Source organism: Somniosus microcephalus, chromosome 16, assembly GCF_052327205.1.
Source record: "Somniosus microcephalus isolate GS21.2 chromosome 16, FLI_Smic_1.0, whole genome shotgun sequence".
Classification (NCBI taxonomy): Eukaryota; Metazoa; Chordata; class Chondrichthyes; order Squaliformes; family Somniosidae; genus Somniosus; species Somniosus microcephalus.
In genome coordinates, this window is record NC_141002.1 from 103,941,987 (window position 1) to 103,964,533 (window position 22,547).

The 22,547-nt window shown below is 46.4% G+C and overlaps 1 protein-coding gene across 1 annotated transcript in view; it reads left to right on the top strand.

Annotated features, from left to right (window-relative positions):
* The first annotated feature begins 7,516 nt into the window (after positions 1 to 7,516).
* The window catches only part of slc17a8 (solute carrier family 17 member 8), a 78,067-nt gene continuing 63,036 nt past the window's right edge, over positions 7,517 to 22,547 (top strand). Inside the window, exons 1-2 of the mRNA XM_086009645.1 lie at positions 7,517 to 7,959; positions 18,355 to 18,610. Coding sequence (XP_085865771.1) covers positions 7,859 to 7,959; positions 18,355 to 18,610 — 357 coding nt within the window. The 5' untranslated portion in view covers positions 7,517 to 7,858. The remainder of the gene's footprint in view (positions 7,960 to 18,354; positions 18,611 to 22,547) is intronic.

The following is a 22,547-nucleotide window of genomic DNA, read 5'->3' on the forward strand; positions in this document are numbered from 1 at the left end:
TAAACATGATATCCACGACGTCCTCAGCATCGTGAATGCTCCAGTATGTATCCATTCGCAGCTCCAGTGCCGTCTGTGGTCTGCCAGTAGCTGCAGCTGGATACACTTCCTGCACACATGATCGTCAGGGACACAGGAAGTGTCCCTGATTTCCCACATAGTGCAGGAGGAGCATGCCACGGCGCCGAGCTGTGCTGCCATGACTTACCCTTTAATTAATTCAAATTAAATTAAATCAAATCAATCCCACCAATTACACCACAATTAAATGATATACTCAAGGGCCCTTGTTCACCAGCAGACCCAGCTACACAAGAGACCCTAGAAACTATAAACCACAAAATTTAAGTTTGAAAAAAAGCGTGAAAGAGAGAAATACTCACCAACCAATCACTTACCTGCTTTCTGGTGACGTCACACTTTGATTACTTTTTACTTCACTCTCTCCTCTCGCTGACTCTGTGCCTCTCGCAGGTCCGCCGCTCAGCTCCAATCCCAGGCCTCCTCTCTGCGCTCTTTTTATCCTGCTCTCGCTGACTCTGTGCCTGTCGCAGGTCCACCGCTCAGCTCCTCCTATCCTCCTCTCTGTTCACTATATTTCCAAGTTTTGTGTCATCTGCAAATTTTGAAATTGTGCCCTGTACACCCAAGCCCAAGTCATTAATATATATCAAGAAAGGCAGTGGTCCTAGAACCGACCCCTGAGGAACACCACTGTATACCTTCCTCCAGTCCGAAAAACAACCGTTCACCACTACTCTCTATTTCCTGTCACTTAGCCAATTCTGTATCCATGCTGCCACTGTCCCTTTTATTCCATGGGCTTCAACTTTACTGGCAAGCCTATTATGTGGCACTTTATCAAACGCCTTTTGGAAGTCCATGTACACCACTCTAACCGCATTACCCTCATCAACCCTCTCTGTTACCTCATCAAAAAACTCAATCAAGTTAGTTAAACACAATTTGCCTTTAACAAATCTGTGCTGGCTTTCCTTAATTAATCCACACTTGTCCAAGTGTCTGTTAATTTTGTCCCTGATTATAGTTTCTAAAAGTTTCCCCACTACCGAGGTTAAACTGACTGGCCTGCAGTTGCTGGGTTTATCCTTACACCCTTTTTTGAACAAGGGTGTAACATTTGCAATTCTCCAGTCCTCTGGCACCATCCCTGTATCTAAGGAGGATTGGAAGATTATGGCCAGTACCTCCGAGATTTCTATCTTTACTTCCCTCAGCATCCTAGAAGGCATCCCATCCAGTCCTGGTGACTTATTTAGTACTTCCTCTTTATCAATTTTGATCCCATCCAGTATCTCCACTAACTTCTCTTTCACGCTGACTTTGGCAGCATTTTCCTCCTTGGTGAAGACAGATGCAAAGTACTCATTTAGTACCTCAGCCATGCCCTCTGCCTCCATGCGTAGGTCTCTATTTTGGTCCCTAATTAGTAATATTACGGTTACCAACTCTGGGTCGAGGTATACTTGGATGGTTGTTGGCACGACATTTATGCTTGGGATGGCGAGTAAGGAGAGTGGGGGACCAAACCCTTCTGACTTAGAGTTAGGGAGAAGAAAACAACAAACACTGGAACAAGAGTAGGTGCCTGTGTCAGCTGTGGCTCAGTGGGTAACATACTTGCCTCTGAGCTTAGAAGGTTGTGGGTTCAAGTCCCACTCCAGGGACTTGAGCACAAAAATCTAGGCTGACACTCCCAGTGCAGTACTGAGGGAGTGCTGCACTGTCGGAGGTGTCATCTTTTGGATGAGACGTTAAACCGAGGCTTCATCTGCTCTCAGATGGATGTAAAAGATCCCATGGCCACTATTTCGAAGAAGAGCAGGGGAGTTCTCCCCGGTGTCCTGGGCAATATTTATCCCTCAGTCCACATCACTAAAACAGATTGACTGGTCATTTATCACATTGCTGTTTGTGGGAGCTTGCTGTGCGCAAATTGGCCGCCGCGTTTCCTACATTACAACAGTGACGCTACTTCAAAAAGTACTTAATTGGCTGTAAAGCACTTTGAGACATCTAGTGGTTGTGAATGGCGCTATAGAAATGCAAGTCTTTCTTTTTGAAGATCACTGATTTACGGTTCTGTACCAGTAGTAAGTCTTTTCAGAGCAAATCACCAAACCTAGAGTCTGATTCAGCCTCAGACATATTGATTGGTTGGTGAGTATTTCTCTCTTTTTTAAAACTTTAACTCTGTTTTATAGTTTCTAAGGTCTCTCTGGTGTAGCGGGGACTGTTGGTAAACTATTTAACTGTAGTGTAATTAGTGGGATTGATTGATTTAATTTAAACTCAATTAATTAAAGGGTAAGTCATGGCAGGACAGCCCGGCCCCGTGATCTGCACCTCCTGCGAGATGTGGGAACTCAGGGACACTTCCTGTGTCCCTGACAACTACGTGTGCAGGAAGTGCACCCAGCTGCAGCTACTGACAGACCGCATTGCGGCGCTGGAGCTGCGATTGGATGCACACTGGAGCGTTCAAGATGCTCGGGACATCGTGAATAGCACGTTTACGGAGTTGGACACACCGCAGGTAGAGGTTGGACAGGAAGAAAGGGAACGGGTGACCAACAGGCAGAGTACTAGGCGCAGGCAGGTAGTGCAAGGGTCCCCTGTGGCCATCCCCCTCTCCAACAGATATACCACTTTGAGTGGGGATGGCTTATCAGAGGAAGGCAGCAGCAGCCAACTTCCTGGCACCAGGGGTGGCTCTGCTGCACAGAATGGGAGGAAAAAGAGTGGTAGAGCTATAGTAACAGGGGATTCAATTGTAAGGGGAATAGATAGGCGTTTCTGCGGCCGCAAACGAGACTCCAGGATGGCGTGTTGCCTCCCTGGTGCAAGGGTCAAGGATGTCTCCGAGCGGCTGCAGAACATCTTGGAAGGGGAGGGTGAACAGCCAGTTGTCGTGGTGCATATAAGCACCAACGATATAGGTAAAAAGCGGGATGAGGTCCTAAAAGCGGAATATAGGGAGTTAGGAGGTAAATTAAAAAACAGGACCTCAAAGGTAGTAATCTCAGGATTGCTACCAGTGCCACGTGCTAGTCAGAGTAGAAATAGAAGGATACTTCAGATGAATACGTGGCTAGAGGAATGGTGCCAGGGGGAGGGATTCAAGTTCCTGGGACATTGGAACCGGTTCTGGGGGAGGTGGGACCAGTTCAAACCGGACGGTCTGCACCTGGGCAGGGCTGGAACCGATGTCCTAGGGGGAGTGTTTGCTAGTGCTGTGGGGGAGGGTTTAAACTAAAATGGAAGGGGGTTGGGAACCTGAGCAGGGAGACAGAGGAAAGGGAAACAAGGATAAAAGCAAAAGATAGGAAGGAGAAAAACAAAAGTGGCAGTCAGAGAAATCAACGGTTTAAATCAAACGTGGCCACAGTAAATAATAATTCTAATAGGTCTAAGAGCGTTAAAAAAACAAGCCCGAAGGCTTTGTGTCTTAATGCGAGGAGCATTTGTAATAAGGTGGATGAATTGGCTGCGCAAATAGAGGTAAATGAATATGATTTGGTTGGGATTATGGAAACGTGGCTCAAGGACGGCCAAGACTGGGAACTCAACATCCAGGGGTATTCGATATTCAGGAAAGATAGGCAAAAAGGAAAGGGAGGAGGGGTAGCGTTACTGGTTAAAGAAGGGATTAACACAATTGTAATGAAGGATATTAGCTCTGATGAGGTGGAATCTGTATGGGTAGAATTGAGAAATACTAAGGGGAAAAAAACATTAGTGGGAGTGGTATATAGACCTCCAAACAGTAAGGCTGAGGTTGGGGATGGCATTAAAAGGGAAATTAAAGAAGCGTGCAATAAGGGCACAGCAGTCATCATGGGTGACTTTAATCTACATATAGATTGGGCTAACCAAATTCAGAACAATACTGTGGAGGAGGAATTCCTGGAGTGTTTACGGGATGGTTTCCTGGACCAATATGTCAAGGAACCAACCAGAGATTAGGTCATCTTAGACTGGGTATTATGTAACGAGAAAGGATTAATTAGCTATCTTGTTGTACGAGGCCCCTTGGGTCGCAGCGATCATAATATAATCGAATTCTTCATTAAGATGGAGAATGAAGTAGTTGACTCAGAAACTAGGATCCTCAATTTAAATAAAGGAAACTACGATGGTCTGAGGAGTGAGCTGGTTAGGATTGATTGGGGAATGGCACTCAAAGGGTTGACGGTGGATAGGCAATGGCAAACATTCAAAGACCGAATGGATGAACTACAGAAGTTGTTCATCCCAGTTTGGCATAAAAATAAAACAAAAAAGGTGACTCAACCATGGCTAACAAGGGAAATTAGGGGTAGCATAAGATCCAAGGACAGGACATACAAATTGGCCAGAAAAAGCAATAATCCTGAGGATTGGGAGCAGTTTAGGATTCAACAAAGGAGGACAAAGGGATTAATTAAGAAAGGGAAAATAGAATATGAGAGTAAGCTTACAGGGAACATAAAAACTGACTGTAAAAGCTTTTATAGATATGTAAAGAGAAAAAGATTGGTGAAGTCAAGCGTAGGTCCCTTGCAGTCAGAATCGGGGGAATTTATAATGGGGAACAAAGAAATGGCAGACCAACTAAATACATATTTTGGTTCTGTCTTCACAAAGGAGGACATAAATAACCTCCCAGAAATACCGCGGAACATAGGGTCTGATGAAAGGGTGGAACTGAAAGAAATCAGTATTTGTAGGGAAATGGTGTTAGGAAAATTGATGGGACTGAAGGCCGATAAATCCCCAGGGCCTGATAATCTACATCCCAGGGTACTTAAGGAAGTGGCCCTAGAAATAGTAGATGCATTGCTGGTCATCTTCCAGAACTCGATAGACTCTGGAACAGTACCCATGGATTGGAGGGTAGCTAATGTTACCCCACTATTCAAAAAAGGTGGCAGAGAAAAAGCGGGGAATTATAGACCGGTAAGCCTGACATCGGTAGTGGGGAAAATGCTAGAGTCCATTATAAAAGATGTAATAGCAGAGCACTTGGAAAGCAGTGACAGGATCGGACAAAGTCAACATGGATTTACAAAAGGTAAATCATGCTTGACTAATCTACTGGAATTTTTTGAGGATGTAACTGGTAAAATAGATAAGGGAGAACTAGTGGATGTGGTGTATTTGGACTTTCAGAAGGCTTTCGATAAGGTCCCGCATAAGAGGTTAGCATGCAAAATTAAGGCACATGGGATTGGGGGCAAGGTATTGACTTGGATAGAGAACTGGTTGGCAGACAGAAAGCAAAGAGTTGGAATAAACAGGTCGTTTTCCGAGTGGCAGGCAGTGACTAGTGGGGTACCGCAAGGATTGGTCCTAGGACCCCAGCTGTTCACAATGTATATTAATGATCTGGACGAGGGAATTGGATGTAATATCTCCAAATTTGCAGACGACACAAAGCTGGGTGGGAGGGTATGCTGTGAGGAGGATGTCATGAAACTCCAGTACGATTTGGACAGGTTGGGTGATTGGGCAGAAACATGGCAAATGCACTATAATGTGGATAAATGTGAGGTTATCCACTTTGGTGGCAAAAACAGGAAGGCAGATTATTATTTGAATGGCAATAGATTGGGAGAAGGGGAAGTGCAAAGAAACCTGGGTGTTCTTGTGCACCAGTCGCCGAAGGTAAGCATGCAGGTGTAGCAGGCGGTTAAGAAGGCAAATGGTATGTTGGCCTTCGTAGCAAGAGGGTTCGAGTACAAGAACAAGGATGTCTTGCTGCAGTTGTACAGGGCCTTGGTGAGACCGCACCTTGAGTATTGTGTGCAGTTTTGGTCACCTTACCTGAGGAAGGACGTTCTTGCCATGGAGGGAGTGCAGCGAAGATTCACCAGGCTGATACCTGGGATGGCAGGAATGACGTACGAGGAGAGACTGTGTCAATTGGGCTTATACTCACTGGAGTTTAGAAGATTGAGAGGGGATCTCATCGAAACCTATAAAATTCTGACAGGACTGGACAGACTAGATGCAGGAAGGATGTTCCCGATGGTCGGGGAGTCCTGAACCAGGGGTCATAGTCTAAGGATAAGGGGTAAGCCATTTAGGACTGAAATGAGGAGGAATTTCTTCACCCAGAAAGTGGTGAACCTGTGGAATTCTCTGCCACAGAGGGCGGTGGAGGCCAATTCATTAAATATATTCAAGAAAGAGTTGGATATATTTCTTGAGGCTAAAGGGATCAAGAGATATGGGGAGAAGGCAGGGACCGGGTACTGAATTTGGATGATCAGCCATGATCACATTGAATGGCGGAGCAGGCTCGAGGGGCCGAATGGCCTACTCCTGCTCCTATCTTCTATGTTTCTATGACACTCCTTCGGCGCTGTAAAATTCTATGATTTACAAGCGGGGGGTGGGTGAGAAAAGTTTGAAGCCCCTGGTGTAAGGCGTCTCATTTACCACAAGGGAGCAGCAAAGAGGAGCAGGAGGCAGATAGACCCCAACCTGCTCTGAAAGGACAGTATGAGCATCAGAGACTTGGGAAATTCACAAATGAACGATCTCAGGACGGTGTTACTCCTCCATGCTGCCTTTCACTATCACCTTGCGCCAGTCCATGACTGCTGGATTGCTGTTGTTGACTATATATATTCAGAAAAAAAACCACCAGGTGACATCTCGGTAAAAATAGTTAAACCGACAATCTGAAAATCCTCGATTTAGATTGCATTTCCTTTCTCTAACTTCTGAACTTCAGAGAATCGTAAAACATTCCCGCAATAGAATAAAATAAAATAAAACCTGCATTATCAAATTAAACAGCAATTTTTCAATTGCAGTAAATTACAGTGTGGCTAAAATGTAAAAAAGCAAGGCTTGGTAAATGAACTAACTTCGAATCATTTGCTGTATGTTGAGAGACCTTTTATGTTTAACACACAAATATTGTAATAGATGTTTTCAGTGCATCTCCGCGCCACCTTTTCTCAGGCTGTGCACATCCTTGAAATAAATGTTGTTGCAAATATAAAACATTGCAGGAAACAAGGGGATGGAATGACTGTGTGAAATAATTCGCTGTTGAGAGAAGCTTTGGGACGTGTCTGAGAGATTGATGAGGTGTGCTGTGAATTCAACTCCTTAAAAGATTCATGCACGGTCTAGTTAAAGGGGTGTGGGGTTTGACAATGCGTTTCCATCCGATCAGTTACACACACACACACACAGAGGCAAGGTTGCTAACATTAGCCTACAGTCTGCGCCATTCAGATCGACTACAATGCTGTCAATTTTTAATGAACTTCTTCCATCCCCTTCTCTCTCTCTCTCTCTGTCCAGCCTCTTGCGCTGTGACAAGGACCTGAGAACCATTTGAAGGAAGGCGAGCAGGCAGGAAGAGCTCCTCCTCACAGCTCAGTGGATACAAGATCTGTCAGATTGTGCAAGGGTGCTGAAATTCCGCTGATCCCTTAATTTTTTTGGGAGGGGGGGGGGTCGCGTGGGAGGGTGGTGGAAGACAGTGAGAATCTATTGACCCGCCATGTGTGAGAACAGGAACATCTCCCCCAGGAGCACCAGGGATGCTGTGCATGGATTATAAAAACCACACCTGCTCTGTTCTCTAGGTGAGTTTCATCGCCAGAAAATCCCTGGGATTCTTTCTCCAACTTCCCACAGCAGCTGGTTGGCAAGGTGCAGAAAACAGACACCTACCTCGGTAAAGCCGGGGGACCACAGACTGCCCATCTCTCAGTGACCATGGAAAGCCAAGCGAGGACAGCAGTGCCCCTGGTTCAGTAGCACTGATAGAATATCATTAGTACTGGGAATAAGAAGAAAACAAGGAAACATTGCCCCCACCAGCCCAGCAAAGATGCCTTTCGAAGGATTTGCAACTCTGAAGGATAAATTCTTCAAACCGGTCAAGGAAGAAGCCAAGTTCACGGTGGGAGATTCACTGGGCCATCTTCGAAGGTACAGACAGAGAGAATTATTTTACAAAACTTCATAAAGTTTTTGGAGATGCGCTGTAATCTCAAGCTAGCGAGTTTCCAGTGTCTAATCTGCGCGGAGAACTCAATCTTCCTGAATAATGTGTATCTATTGTAGAGATTGCAGTGAGGAGATGCTGTAAGCGTGTGGCAGTACAACCCGACACTGCTGGGTTATGGTCTGACTGCCAGTATTTATCATTAATCAACAATATTATTTAAAAGCAAAATATCGAGACAGAAATTGGTGCAGGTTAACTCTTGGCTGCCTGAGACACGCTTTGTGGGGTTTAAAAGATTTTTGTACAACACCCTGTTATTTAGCAAATTCTACCAAAAGTCACCAATAAAACCTCTGCATAAATGTTATTTTTTGTGCTCTTTTAAAAGATAATCTAATCTGAACATAGGCCCGAGGTTACTTGAAATAAGACCTAAATCATTTGATGCCCTTCGATTTCGTCATTTAATAAGGAAAGACTTGCATTTGTATAGCGCCTTTACAGGACCACCGGATGTCCCAAAGCTCTTTACAGCCAATGAAATACCTTTGAAGTGGAGTCACTGTTGTAATGTGGGAAACGCGGCAGCCAATTTGCGCACAGCAAGATCCCACACACAGCAATGTGATAAATGACCAGATCATCTGGTTTTTTTTATGATGTTGGCTGAGGGGTAACTATTGGCCCGAGGGTAACTCCCCTGCTCTATCTTGGAAGAAGCACTCCCTCAGTACTGCCCTGGAGTGTCCCTCGGTACTGCCCTGGAGTGTCCCTCGGTACTGCCCTGGAGTGTCCCTCGGTACTGCCCTGGAGTGTCCCTCGGTACTGCCCTGGAGTGTCCCTCGGTACTGCCCTGGAGTGTCCCTCGGTACTGCCCTGGAGTGTCCCTCGGTACTGCCCTGGAGTGTCCCTCGGTACTGCCCTGGAGTGTCCCTCGGTACTGCCCTGGAGTGCCAGTCTAGATTCTGTGCTCAAACCTCTGGAGTGGGACTGTGAACCCATTACCCCCTGCCCCACAGGCAAGGGTGCGACCCACTGAGCCACAGTGGACACTTGGTTCTGATTTATTGGTTTAACTTTGTTCAGATATTATTTTGGTATAATTACAGGAAATAATTAAAAAGTCACCAGCCTGTCTAGTTAAACTTTGATATCCTCAGTCAAATATACGCGTTGATGCTGCGACTATTGCCTTTATATATATATAGCTAGAAAATGGATAGATTTGCAAGATTTCTACAGTAATGACAGTCATACAGACACGACCCATTCTCGCAGTATAAACTAAAGCAATTATTCAACAGACATCTCAATTTCATAATTAATAAAATGCCTGAAAAGCACCTCCTTATTAAAAAGTCTGGTACGTACTACTACAAGAAAAAAGACTATCCTTAAAATGATACAAAGAATATTTACCATCTCATTATTATAGAATCATAGAAATTTACAGCACAGAAGGAGGCCATTCGGCCCATCATGTCCGTGCCGGCCGGCAAAGAGCTCTCCAGCCTAATCCCACTGTCCAGCTCTTGGTCCGTAGCCCTGTAGGTTACGGCACTTCAAGTGCACATCCAAGTACTTTTTAAATGTGATGAGGGTTTCTGCCTCTACCACCCTTTCAGGCAGTGAGTTCCAGACTCCCACCACCCTCTGGGTGAAAAAATTCCCCTCAACTCCCCTCTAAACATTCCACCAATTACTTTAAATCTCTGCCCCCTGGTTATTGACCTCTCTGCTGAGGGAAATAGGTCCTTCCTATCCACTCTATCTAGGCCCCTCATAATTTTGACTGAGTGTGTTCGTACAATGTTCATCATTATTCAGTAGTGCCTACAATATGTGTTGTTTAACTGCAATGTTTTGATAGTAATAATGCCTTTTGCTTTATTTGAAAAGCGTCATTAGCTAGAAACAGAGACTCTCTCCATCACACACCATCTACACAGGATTACACAGGGTATACGGCACAGAAACAGGCCATTCGGCCCAACCAGTCCGTGCCGGTGTTTATGCTCCACTCGAGCCTCCTCCTGTCTTTCCTCGTCTAACTATCAGTGTAACCCTCTATTCCCTTCTCCCTCACGTGCTTGTCTAGCCTCCCCTTAAATGTATCGATACTATTCGCTTCAACCACTCCCTGTGGCAGCGAGTTCCACATTCTCACCACTCTCTGGGTAAAGAAGTTTCTTCTGAATTCCCTATTGGATTTCTTGGTGACTATCTTATATTGATGGCCTCTAGTTTTGCTCTTCCCCACAAGTGGAAACATTCTCTCTTGTATCTACTCTATCAAAACCTTTCTAATTCACACTCAGGGATCAGGAATCCTACTCTTGGCAAAATCAACTCAATCCTAGACTCTCTTTCACTGTCAGTGACGATAACTCAATTACTGTCGCCGTATTAATGGATACAAATGGAGGGAAGTGCTACTTCAGTGCATTTTATAATGGAGCAGCCACCACAAGCTTTTAAATATAAAGGGGAAACATGATTTGCAATCATTTACCAGGGATTTGTGTCATGAAAATGTTATTAAACTACAGTTTTTAGTTATGATTGTGCACTGCCAGTCTCTGACAAGAGTTCATTACTGATAGAAGAATTATCAATTGCAATCACTGTTGCTTCGATATCGATCACACATTTATTGATATTAACATCATGCAGTTTCACGCGATCAGAACTGAAATGTATGTGAAATGCACACCGATCCTTTGCAGAAGTATGGTTTATGAATTATTGATAAACGCATTCATAAAATTGAGCTGGTTGTTTGCTTAATTTAAAATGTGCTCTGTAATTTAAATATTTTTGGACTGTTGTAACTAACAGCTCTGCTGATTGTGTCACCCTCCATTCCAACCCATAAATGCTGCCCCGTGTCCTAACTCGCACCAAGTCCCATTCACCCATCCATGCCTGGATTTAAGAATTCTCATCCTTGTTTTCAAATCCCTCCATGGCCTCGCCCCCTCCCTATCTCTGTCACCTCCTCCAGCCCCACAAACCACCCCCCCCCCCCCCCGCCGAGACCTCTGCGTTCCTCCGATTCTGGCCTCTTTCGCATCCCCGATTTTCATTGCTCCACCATTGGTATCCATGCCTTCAGCTGCCTGGGCCCTAAGCTCTGGAATTCCCTCCCTAAATGTCTCCGCCTCTCTACCTCTCTCTCCTTTAAGACGCTCCTTAAAACCTACCTCTTTGACCAAGCTTTTGGCCACCTGCCCTAATATATCATTATGTGGCTCGGTGTCAAAGTTTGTTTGATAATCGCTCCTGTGAAGCGCCTTGGGACATTTTACTATGTTAAAGGCGCTATATAAATTCAAGTTGTTGTTAATAACAAATAGGCTGTTTTATGAGAAATTGATACCTCAAGTGACTGAGATATGTTGGAATAAACCTGGAGCAATTCCTCAATGCTATCCAAACCTGGGTATGTGTTACATTCTTGTAACCTACTCCTACCTGTGTTATTTATAATTTATACATGTGTTAGGTGTCAGCTGTGGCTCAGTGGGCAGCACTCTGGCCTCTGAGTCCAAAGGTTGTGGGTTCAAGTCCTACTCCAGAGACTTGAGCACAAAAATCGAGGCTGACACTCCCGAGGGAGTGCTGCACTGTCAGAGGTGCCGTCTTTTAGATGAGATGTTAAACCGAGGCCCCGTCTGCTCTCTCAGGTGGATGTAAAAGATCCCATGGCACTATTTTGAAGAAGAGCAGGGGAGTTCTCCCCAGTGTCCCGGTCAATATTTATCCCTCAACCAACATCAATAAAACAGATTATCTGGTCATTATCACAGTGCTGTTTGTGGGAGCTTGCTGTGCGCAAATTGGCTGCCGTGTTTCCTACATTACAACAGTGACTACACTTCAAAAAGTACTTCATTGGCTGTAAAGGGCTTTGGGACATCCTGAGGTTGTGAAAGGCGCTATAGAAATGCAAGTTCTTTCTGTGCCGGTACTGGTGTCTTAATCTGGTTACCGAGGCACAAGGAAATTGTTCAGGTTCTGAAGGAGGTGCAGAGAAGGGAGCGGTGAGGCTGGTCCCCTCAGTCACAGGTCTGAGCTACGAGGAGAGACTGTCGACCTCAGTACAAAAATGCGGAGTTAACACAAGACTGGGACGTCAGGAGATCCCTTGAGTTTAGACGGGTGAGGGGTGATCTAATCGAGGTTCTTAAAATGATTCGATCGAGTAGATTCTGGAGTGGGATTCTTGTTCATGAGAGGCATTCTAAATGGATTTTTGGAGAGTTTAAAACAAAATCGACAGTATGTACAATGATGAAGTGCGATAGATCACAGAGTTCCCCATCATTCATTCATGAGATTCAGCCTGAAGTTCTATAAACGGAGGGAGACACTGCCTTCTCACCTTCAATACTACATGGCCGACTGCAGCCGATGATTCCACTTTCTTAAGTACATAAGAACTAGGAGCAGGAGTCGGCCATTCGGCCCCTCGAGCCTGCTCCGCCATTCAATAAGATCATGGCTGATCTTCAACCTCATCTCCACTTTCCCGCCCGATCCCCATATCTCTCGATTCCCCTAGAGTCCAAAAATCTATCGATCTGAGCCTTGAATATACTCAACGACTGAGCCTCCACAGCCCTCTGGGGCAGAGAATTCCAAAGATTCACCATCCTCTGAGAGAAGAAATTCCTCTTCATAGAATCATAGAATGGTTACAGCACAGAAGGAGGCCATTCGGCCCGTCGAGCCCGTGCCGGCTCTCTGCAAGAGCACTCCAGCTAGTCCCACTCCCCCGCCCTTTCCCCGTAGCCCTGCAAATTCTTTTTCCTTCAGATACTTATCCAATTCCCTTTTGAAAGCCGTGATTGAATCTGCCTCCACCGCCCTTTCAGACAGTGAATTCCAGATCCTAACCACTCGCTGCGTAAAAAGGTTTTTCCTCATGTCGCCTTTGGTTCTTTTGCCAATTACATTAAATCTGAGTTCTCTGGTTCTCAACCCTTCCGCCAATGGGGACAGTTTCTCTCTATCTACTCTGTCTAGACCTCTCATGATTTTGAACACCTCTATCAAATCTCCTCTCAACCTTAATGCAATAGCAAAATACTGTGGATGCTGGAAATCTGAAATAACAACAGAAAATGCTGGAAACACTCAGCAGGCCAGGCAGCATCCCAGCTCTCCTCTCAACCTTCTCTGCTCTGAGGAGAACAACCCCAGCTTCTCCAGTCTATCCCTGGAACTGAGGTTCCTCATCCCTGGAACCATTCTTGTAAATCCTTTCTGCACCCTCTCTAAGGCCTTCACATCCTTCCTAAAGTGCAGGGCCCAGAATTGGACACAATACTCCAGTTGAGGCCGAACCAGTGTTTTATAAAGGTTCATCATAACTTCCTTGCTTTTGTACTCTATGCCTCTATTTATGAAGCCCAGGATCCTGTAAGTTTTTTTAACCGCTATCTCAACCTGTCCTGCCACCTTCAATGATTTGTGCACACATACCCCCAGGTCTCTCTGTCCATGCACCCCTTTTAGGATTGTACCCTTTAGTTTATATTGCCTCTCCTCGTTCTTCCTACCAAAATGTATCACTTCGCACTTTTCTGCATTAAATTTCATCTGCCACGTGTCCGCCCATTCCACCAGCCTGTCTGTGTCCTCTTAAAGTCTATCACTCTCCTCCTCACTGTTCACTATACTTCCAAGTTTTGTTTCATCTTCAAATTTTGAAATTGTGCCCTGTACACCCACATCCAAGTCATTAATATATATCAAGAAAAGCAGTGGTCCTAGCACCGAGCCCTAGGGAACACCACTGTATGCGTTCCTCCAGCCCAAAAAATAACCGTTCACCACTACTCTCTGTTTCCTGTCACTTAGCCAATTCCGTATCCATGCTGCCACTGTCCCTTTTATTCCATGGGCTGTAAGATTCTGTGATTCTAATCGAATGCTGCAATGACTGGACTGCAGGGTCACTCTGGATGGCCCTCAGAAGGGCTGACTAGCCTCCCTCATCCGTTATTGCCTTGTGATCTGACCTGAGAGCACGTGGTGAGGGGCGTATGGTGAATGGGGGGAGGTAGCCGCTGAGAGCTGTGTGTCACGAAAGGAACAGGTTCACCATTCCATTGCACACAGCGCGCGGATGAAATTATTCCCCCAGCACGAACACAATGGAAAAGTGATATCACTGCGATGGATAATCTACTGAAATGTATTAAAGAACTTGCAGTTATACAGGACACTTAATAACCCCAGGACGACCCAAAGCACTTCACAACCAGTGAAATAGGGTTTTCTGGTTGAAGTGTAGTCACCGTTGTAATGTAGGGAAACATTGCGGCTGATTCTCACTCAGTGAGCTCCCACAAACAACACTGAGATAAATAGCCAGATAATCCGTTTTAGTGATGTTGGTTGAGGGATAAATATTGGCCCCAGGGCCTCGGGGAGAACTCCCCTGCTCTTCTTCAAAATGGGATCTTTTACACTCACTAGAACAGGCAGGCAGGATCCCAGTTTAGCATCTCAACTGAAAGACAGCACCTCCGACAGTGCAGCACTCGGTACTACACTCAAGTGCCAACCTAGACTATGTGCTGAAGTCTCCGCTCTGGTATATAGTATATTAAGAGTTATGTTCTACCCTCCATACACTTGAGGTCATCCAAAACTCGGCTGCCCCGTGCCCTAACTCGCACCGAGTCCCGTTCACCCATCACCCCCTGTGCTCACTGCCCCGTGCCCTAACTCGCACCGAGTCCCGTTCACCCATCACCCCCTGTGCTCGCTGCACCGTGCCCTAACTCGCACCGAGTCCCGTTCACCCATCACCCCCTGTGCTCGCTGACCTACATTGGCTCCCGGTCCAGCAACGCCTCAAATTTAAAATTCTCATCTTTGTTTTCAAATCCCTCCATGGTCTCGCCCCTCCCTATCCTTGATCTCCTTCAGCCCTACAACCCTCCGAGATCTCTGAGCTCCTCCAATTCTGGCCTCTTGAGTGTCCCTGTTTTTAATCGCTCCACCATTGGCGGCCGTGCCTTCAGCTGCCTGAGCCCTGAGCTCTGGAATTCCCTCCCTAAACCTCTCTGCCTTTCTTTCCTCCTTTAAGACGCTCCTTAAAACCTCCCTTGTTCATCTGCCCTGATATCTCCTTATGTGGCACGGTGCCAAATTTTCTTTGATTAACGCTCCTGTGAAGCGCCTCGGGGTGTTTTACTACGTTAAAGGTGCTATATAATTACAAGTTGTTGTTGTAGATATGACAGCAAGGAAACAGGCTGTTCGGCCCATCCAGTCCGCGTTGGTGTTTATCCTCCTCTCGAGCAGTATCCTAATCCCACGTGCCCTCCTAGTTCCAAGATCCCTTTATTCCCCTTTTATTCAACCACCTATCTTACCTATTCTTCAATGTTGACATTAACTCTGCTTCAATCACTAACTCTGCTCGTCAACTCCACAGCTGCACAACCCTCGGTGTAAGACAGTTTCTCCTGCTCTCTGTCCTAAAACTTTTACATTTAATCTTATACCTTTGTCCCCCTCATTCTTGATCCCATTGGAAACAGTCTGTTTCTCTCTACTCTGTCCCATCCCTTCAGAATGTTAAACACCTCAATCAAGTCATCCCATAATCTCCTCTGTTCTATCCCAATTTTTCTCCCCCCAAAAGGCTGTGGATGCTGGGGTCAAGTGGCATTTTCAAAACTGAGATTGACTGAATTTTTGTTGGGTAAGGGTATCAGGGGACATTGAGCAAAGGCGGGTAAATGGAGTTGTGGCGCAGATCAGCCGTGATGTCATTGAATGGTGGAACGGGCTCGAGGGGCTGAATGACCTCCTCCTGTTTCTGTAGCCGAGATTTTCCGGGGGTCAGCGGCCGCGATCAGTGGGGGGTTGGGTGGGAAAGTGTTTTCTCCCCCAGTGGGTTGGGACCCCGCTGTGAACCTGCCGCCGCGCGCCTTTCCCCGATGTCGGGTCTGTCAGCGCTGAGCAGACCCAACACGCAACGGCGGGGGATCCAATTCAGGTAATTATGACCTTGTTTAGAGATCATTAAGAATACATTTGAGCTCACCTTCTGCTTTTATGTGCTCATCCATGGGGTCCATGCTGGCCGTGGACCACGTCTGTGAAGCTGAGGCGGGAGGTCAGTGGCCATTGAATCAGCTGTTGAGTTGACAGCTTCAAATATCAGGTAAAAGCTCCCACCTTACAGAGATATCTTCCCTCAGCCACAATCTCTTCTTCACTGCATTTCCACAACAGATTCACCATGCTGCAAGTCTTTGCACAAGCCTCCCTCCAGCCTGACCTCATTACCTCTCTCACCATTGACAGATCACTTCTCTACTTCACCTGCCATCTATTCCATCAGCATGGGTGCCCTTTATACTCCCTCACCTTGGCCCTGTGAATCCCATCACGATCAGCCCCAACGCCAGCAGCACCAGGCACACCAGCAGCACCACGTATACCACCAACCTTCTTCGCAATCAACTGATGCTGCACAGGACAGAGGGCATCGTTACCCAACCACATTGCTGCCCGGGAGGCCAGGGATGACCTCACCATGGCCAGATTTACTTCACTTGACCCTGTACACCCTGGCTGCCACATGATGCGCCAGGTTGGCACCACCCCACACCAACACCATAAAGCATCCCTACAATGCCCAAGCCATTCCTTTCACACTTATCACCATTGCGGGGGGGGGTGGGAGAGGGGGTACCGTTATGTCTCACCATTCGCTGCAACTCACTAAGCTACTTCCAAAGGTGCACACAAATCTGTCCAAGAATGCAAAGTGTTGAAAATAAAGGTTTCAATGTTTGACAGCACATTAACAGAAACTTTATACATGAACATTGCATAAAACACCAAAGTGCCTACCCTTGTGTGTTGTTAGTCGATATGATTACACTAGGATGAGGGTGAGTGTGAGGGGTGGCTAGTGAGATGGGGAAGTGATAATGTAGATAGAGAGGGACGGGTGGAGGTGCAAGGTAAGTTGGTGTGAGAAGGATGTGCAGGAGTAGGGTAAGGAAGGCAGAGTGATGGGGATGTGATGAGAGGCACAGCAGGATGAGGTTGAGTGTGGCTTTGTACTAACATTTCGTGATCTACTGAGATCATTGAAAGGTTTGTGCCACCGCAGCCTGGTCCTCCTGACCACATCCCTGCTTGTGCCCTCCTGTGCAATGTGCAACCGGGCTGTTTTGGTCTCCTAGGGAGGTGTCTTCCGCCCATGGGAAGGGAAGAGGACCTCCCTGCATGCTGGCTCCCTCCATAAGCATATGGTGCCATGAAATAGTGGATCTTTCACGTCCACCTGAGAGAGCAGACAGAGCCTCGATTTAACATCTCATCCGAAAGACGGCACCTCCGACAGTGCAGCACTCCCTCAGTACGGTACTGGAGTGTCAGCCTAGCATTATGTGCTCATGTCTCTTGGGTGAACTCACAACCTTCTGACCCTCGAGGTGAGGGTGCTACCCACTGAGTCACAGCTGACACTTTAGATAGAGATAGAGATAGATAGTGATAGATAGAGATGTGGATAAAGATTGCGATAGGTAGATAAAGATAGAGATAGCGATAGAGATAAATAGAAATAAAAACAGAAAATGCTGGAAACACAGCACTATGGAGAGAGAAACAGAGCTAACGTTTCAGGTTGATGACCTTTCATCAAAACTAGAGATAGATAGAGACAGAGAGAGAGAAGAGGGATAATAAGGGCGCTAGAGGCAGAAATGAATTCAGAGAGAAGGCGATAGAGAGAGGGAGATAGAGACAGAAAGAGGGGGATAGAGAGGATGGTAAAGACAGAGATATAGATGGAGATGTAAATAGATAGCGATGGAGATGGTTATAGAGATGTGTAATTTCCGCTGTTCCTGTATGACTGTTTAAAGCATTCCTATAAAATCCCACTTTGTGCTTTTTTAATGCAGGTGTTAACCAGGATTATATTAAAAAGGTTCATTCTTGAATAAAAAAAACCAGGACAGTGGGATTTAGTGTGAGTGTATTAAGTATTTGTCGAGGAACAGCAGTGGATGATAAATCTCCCCCACATTGTCTCAGCTGATATTACAAACCCGCTTTAGCTCCGTGTGTCATTACAGTTTCCAAAGTCACATCCTAAGGACCGTACCACACACTGTATTGGACAGTTAAATGATTAATGAATTAGAATTAATGGAAAGACCAGATTAAGCAATCTATGGTAATGAAATTAAGGTATTACTTTGCAAATCGTGTCCCATTGCTTCATAGACAGAATGATCCTGATTTAATGCGTAGTTCCCATTGGGATAACGTGAAGCTTTCTGTGATTTGCTGCTACGTTTGATCCTTTGTGATTGCTGTCACCTCCCCAGAGCTGTCGATGGCACCAATGTGGAGGAGGAGGAAGAAATTGAGTTGAATGAAGACGGTCAGCCGGTGAAGAGCGAGGTGCTGAAGCAGCCATTGTGTGACTGCCACTGCTTTGGAATGCCCAAGCGTTACATCATCGCCATCATGAGTGGACTTGGCTTCTGCATCTCCTTTGGCATCAGGTGCAACCTGGGTGTGGCAATAGTTGAAATGGTCAACAACAACACCGTCTATGTAAATGGCAAGGCAGAGATTGAGGTAGGTGCCATGCACACTGGGTAAACCTACAGATGGGCATCTAACGAAGGGAGAAGGGCGGAAAAAGTAGGCAATACGTGGCATGCTGTTATGTGGGCATAACGTTACGTCACATTCTCATGTCAAGAAGGGAGCCTAGAAATTCAGGTGGCGCTAATGTGACACCGGAAGGTTGCCAGGGCTGAAACTCTAGCTGTCTTTGAACAAGCTGCCGTGCTTGCTTGCTCCAAATCCTGCGGATGGGGGTCAATTGACTACTCCAGAGGCAGGACACTGCCCCGAGTGAAGAGCCTGGGTCAAAGAGTCGTTCAACGTTAAGCCCCAGTGTAGGCCCACAGCAGAACCTGCCCTGCTCTCAGAGAATCCGAGGTGCCGCTGGCCCTACTCACAATAGATGCCTTTAAGGGGAAGCTAGATAAGCACATGAGGGAGAAAGGAATAGAAAGATATGTTGATAGGGTGAGATGGAGTAAAGTGGGAGGAGGCTCGTGTCGAACATGAACACCAGTGAGGACCAGTTGGGCCGAATGCCCTGTTTCTGTGCTGTAAATTCTGTGTAATCTGTGTAATGCTTCTGTTGAAGTTCCTGGGGTAGCCCAGCAACGCCCCACAGATTCACCCCCAAAGTGCTGCCACGTGTGGAGAGCAGGGTGGCTGAACAGAATAAGCTCCCACCCTCTCGAAACGCAATTTGCTGGGTAGCCATAATTAGGCGGGAAACCCCAGGCGGGTCTGGGTTTCCAACCCCCCGCATCCCCCCCACCCACCCCCCAACCCCCCATTTCCACCCCTCCTGCCGGAATTGCCCTTTCTTGCACACTCCCTCCGTTAACTCCATCAAATGGACTCCAGGTTAGGCTGGCATTTGGCCGATTCGGATCCCAGCCTTTCCCCATCAGTTTCCACAGAAAGGTGTTGGCAGAGTCACTGTCCTGCCCCAATCACAATCGCTGCTTTTAGAGGGCTGTGGCCGGGGGTGCTGGGATCCAAGGTCAATGGGTTTTTGGCACTTTGCTTGCACCAGGCAGCCACCCTAAGTTAAATTAATTTTTTTCGTTCCTGGGATGTGGGCGTCACTGGCAAGGCCGGGATTTATTGCCCATCCCTAATTGCCCCTTGAGAAGGTGGTGGTGAGCCACCCTCTTGAACTGCTGCAGTCCGTGTGGTGAAGATACTCCCACAGTGCTGTTAGGGAGGGAGTTCCAGGATTTTGATCTAGCGACGATGAAGGATCGGCCGATATACTTCCAAGTCAGGATGGTGTGTGACTTGGAGGGGAACTTGGAGGTGGTGGTGTTCCCATGCGCCTGCTGCCCTTGTCCTTCTAGGTGGAAGAGGTCACGGGTTTGGGAGGTGCTGCCGAAGAAGCCTTGGCGAGTTGCTGCACTGCGTTTTGTAGATGGTACACACTGCAGCCATGGTGCGCCGGTGGTGGAGGGAGTGAATGTTTAAGGTGGTGGATAGGGTGCCAATCAAGCGGGCTGCTTTGTCCTGGATGATGTTGAGCTTCTTGAGTGTTGGAGCTGCACTCATCCAGGCAAGTGGAGAGTATTCCATCACACTCCTTACTTGTGCCTTGTAGATGGTGCAAGGGCTTTGGGAGTCAGGAGGTGAGTCACTCGCCACAGAATACCCAGCCTCTGACCTGCTCTTGTAGCCACAGTATTTACGTGGCTGGTTCAGTTAAATCTTAAAAGTAATAAGAGGTGATATTCATGACAAGAATAATTTCCATTTAATACCACTATTGAGGCACGTTTAAGAGACAGGTTTCCACTTCATTTGAGTATACGTTTAGTAAACATTCAAACCACCCAATATTAGCCTGCCCTTTATCAGCTACTTCTGATAATATGGAGAAAAGGTTGTCCAAGCTTGTTGTTGGGATGGGCCACCGATAAAGTTTAAATCCCTGCATCTATCTCAGGTTTCAGATCCACAAATGAGGCACCAGGGCTCAGAACAGCCCTTTCCAAAATCTTCAGTGGGTAAGAAATAGAAGCAAAACTGGGTTTGAGTGGCCTGGGTTTCAAGGGCTGGACTGGCATTGACCAAGGGTCTCATTCTGGACACCCCTTTGCTAGAGAAAGGTTCCCATTATTTCATGTTCTTCGGCAGCACCTCCCAAACCTGCGACCTCTTCCACCTAGAAGGACAAGGGCAGCAGGTGCATGGGAACACCACCACCTCCAAGTTCCCCTCCAAGTCACACACCATCCTGACTTGGAAATATATCGCCGATCCTTCATCGTCGCTGGGTCAAAATCCTGGCACTCCCTCCCTAACAGCACTGTGGGAGCACCTTCACCACACGGACTGCAGCGGTTCAAGAAGGCGGCTCACCACCTCCTTCTCAAGGGCAATTAGGGATGGGCAATAAATGCCGGCCATCCCAGCGATGCCCACATCCCCGGAATGAATAAAAAAAATATATTAAACTGCTTTGACAGATTGTTCCTGGAAGATATCTGAGTTCATTCTGAATTTAACTTGTGTAGGAAGTGATTCACACAATCTAATTTGTGCAATTCAATAGTGATTTCAAAAAAGGAGACACTGTGATCTACTGTGATATCCAAGTGTTAAGGTCCAATAACTGATATAAGCCAGACTTCAGGAACCCAAAACTTAACTTTTTAATTACACAGTTTAGGAGAGAACAGAGCTCTTACAGCTACAGGCATACACTTCTATTTCTTACTGCACGATGCAAAAATGGAGGATCCTCTGAGTCATTCCCATAATGCAATGTTACCTTAATACTAGTAAATATAATCCCTTAGCATTTGTCTCCCTCTGGTGGATAACTTAAGCATTGCATTCGAGATTACTATATCCCCCCCTCTTAAGTTACAATAATTCTTAACAACATTCTTAAAAAGTCCATAAGGAAACTCCTTTAATGATAGTCCATCCTGAATGAATCTAGCAGGTCATGATCAATCTCTCTGGCGGCTTGTGAGACCTTGGTGAACGTCTTACAGTCAAGTCTCTGCTTGGTTGTGGTAGAGCCACCTGCTGCTCCTGAGCAGTACTCAGAGTATCTGACTCTGCTACGATGGTTTCCTCTTGACTAAGGGGTCCAGGTATAACTGTCTCTGTTCGTGGTGTTGGTACCACCAAGGCCTTTGGATAACTGGGGACCAACTTGTCCTCCAACATTTCCTCTGGAACCTCCAGTTCGATTTCCCTTTGTCTGGTCAGTATCTGATCCATATGTCTGCGTACTACCTGACCAGTTCCCAACATGACTGTATATGAAACTGGACCGGTCATTGAGTCTATGACGCCAGGAATCCATTTTGGACCATAACTGAAATTTCTGGTAAGGGCCGCATCACCTTCTCCAAAACTGCGGTTCTTTGTCCTTCTGTCATGGTTCTCCTTTTTGATTTGTCGGTTTTCCACCTTCCTTTTTAGATCTGGGTGAACCAGGTAAAGAGTGGAGCGTAGTCGACGTCCTAACAATAACTCAGCAGGAGAGAGTCCTGTGGTAGATTGAGGTGTTATTCTGTAGCTGAACAGAACTCTTGACACTTTTGCTGCCAAATTCCCTTCTGCACTCTTTTTCATCATCTCCTTAAATGTTTGTACGGCTCTCTCCGCAAGTCCATTTGAAGACGGATGATATGGAGCTGAAGTCACGTGCACTATGCCATTGTTTCTCATGAACTCTTTTGTTTCTGTACTCACAAAACACGTGGCATTGTCACTTACTACGATCTCCGGTATTCCTTGATTACTAAAACTCCTACGCAGGCAGTCTATAGTAACAGTAGATGAAGCAGAATTTACAGGATACACATCCATCCATTTGGAATGTGCATCAATGATTATGAGGAACATCTTTCCCATGAATGGACCCGCATAATCTACATGTAATCTCCTCCATGGTTTATCCGGCCACTCCCAGGGGTGGAGTGGAGCCGCTGCCGGT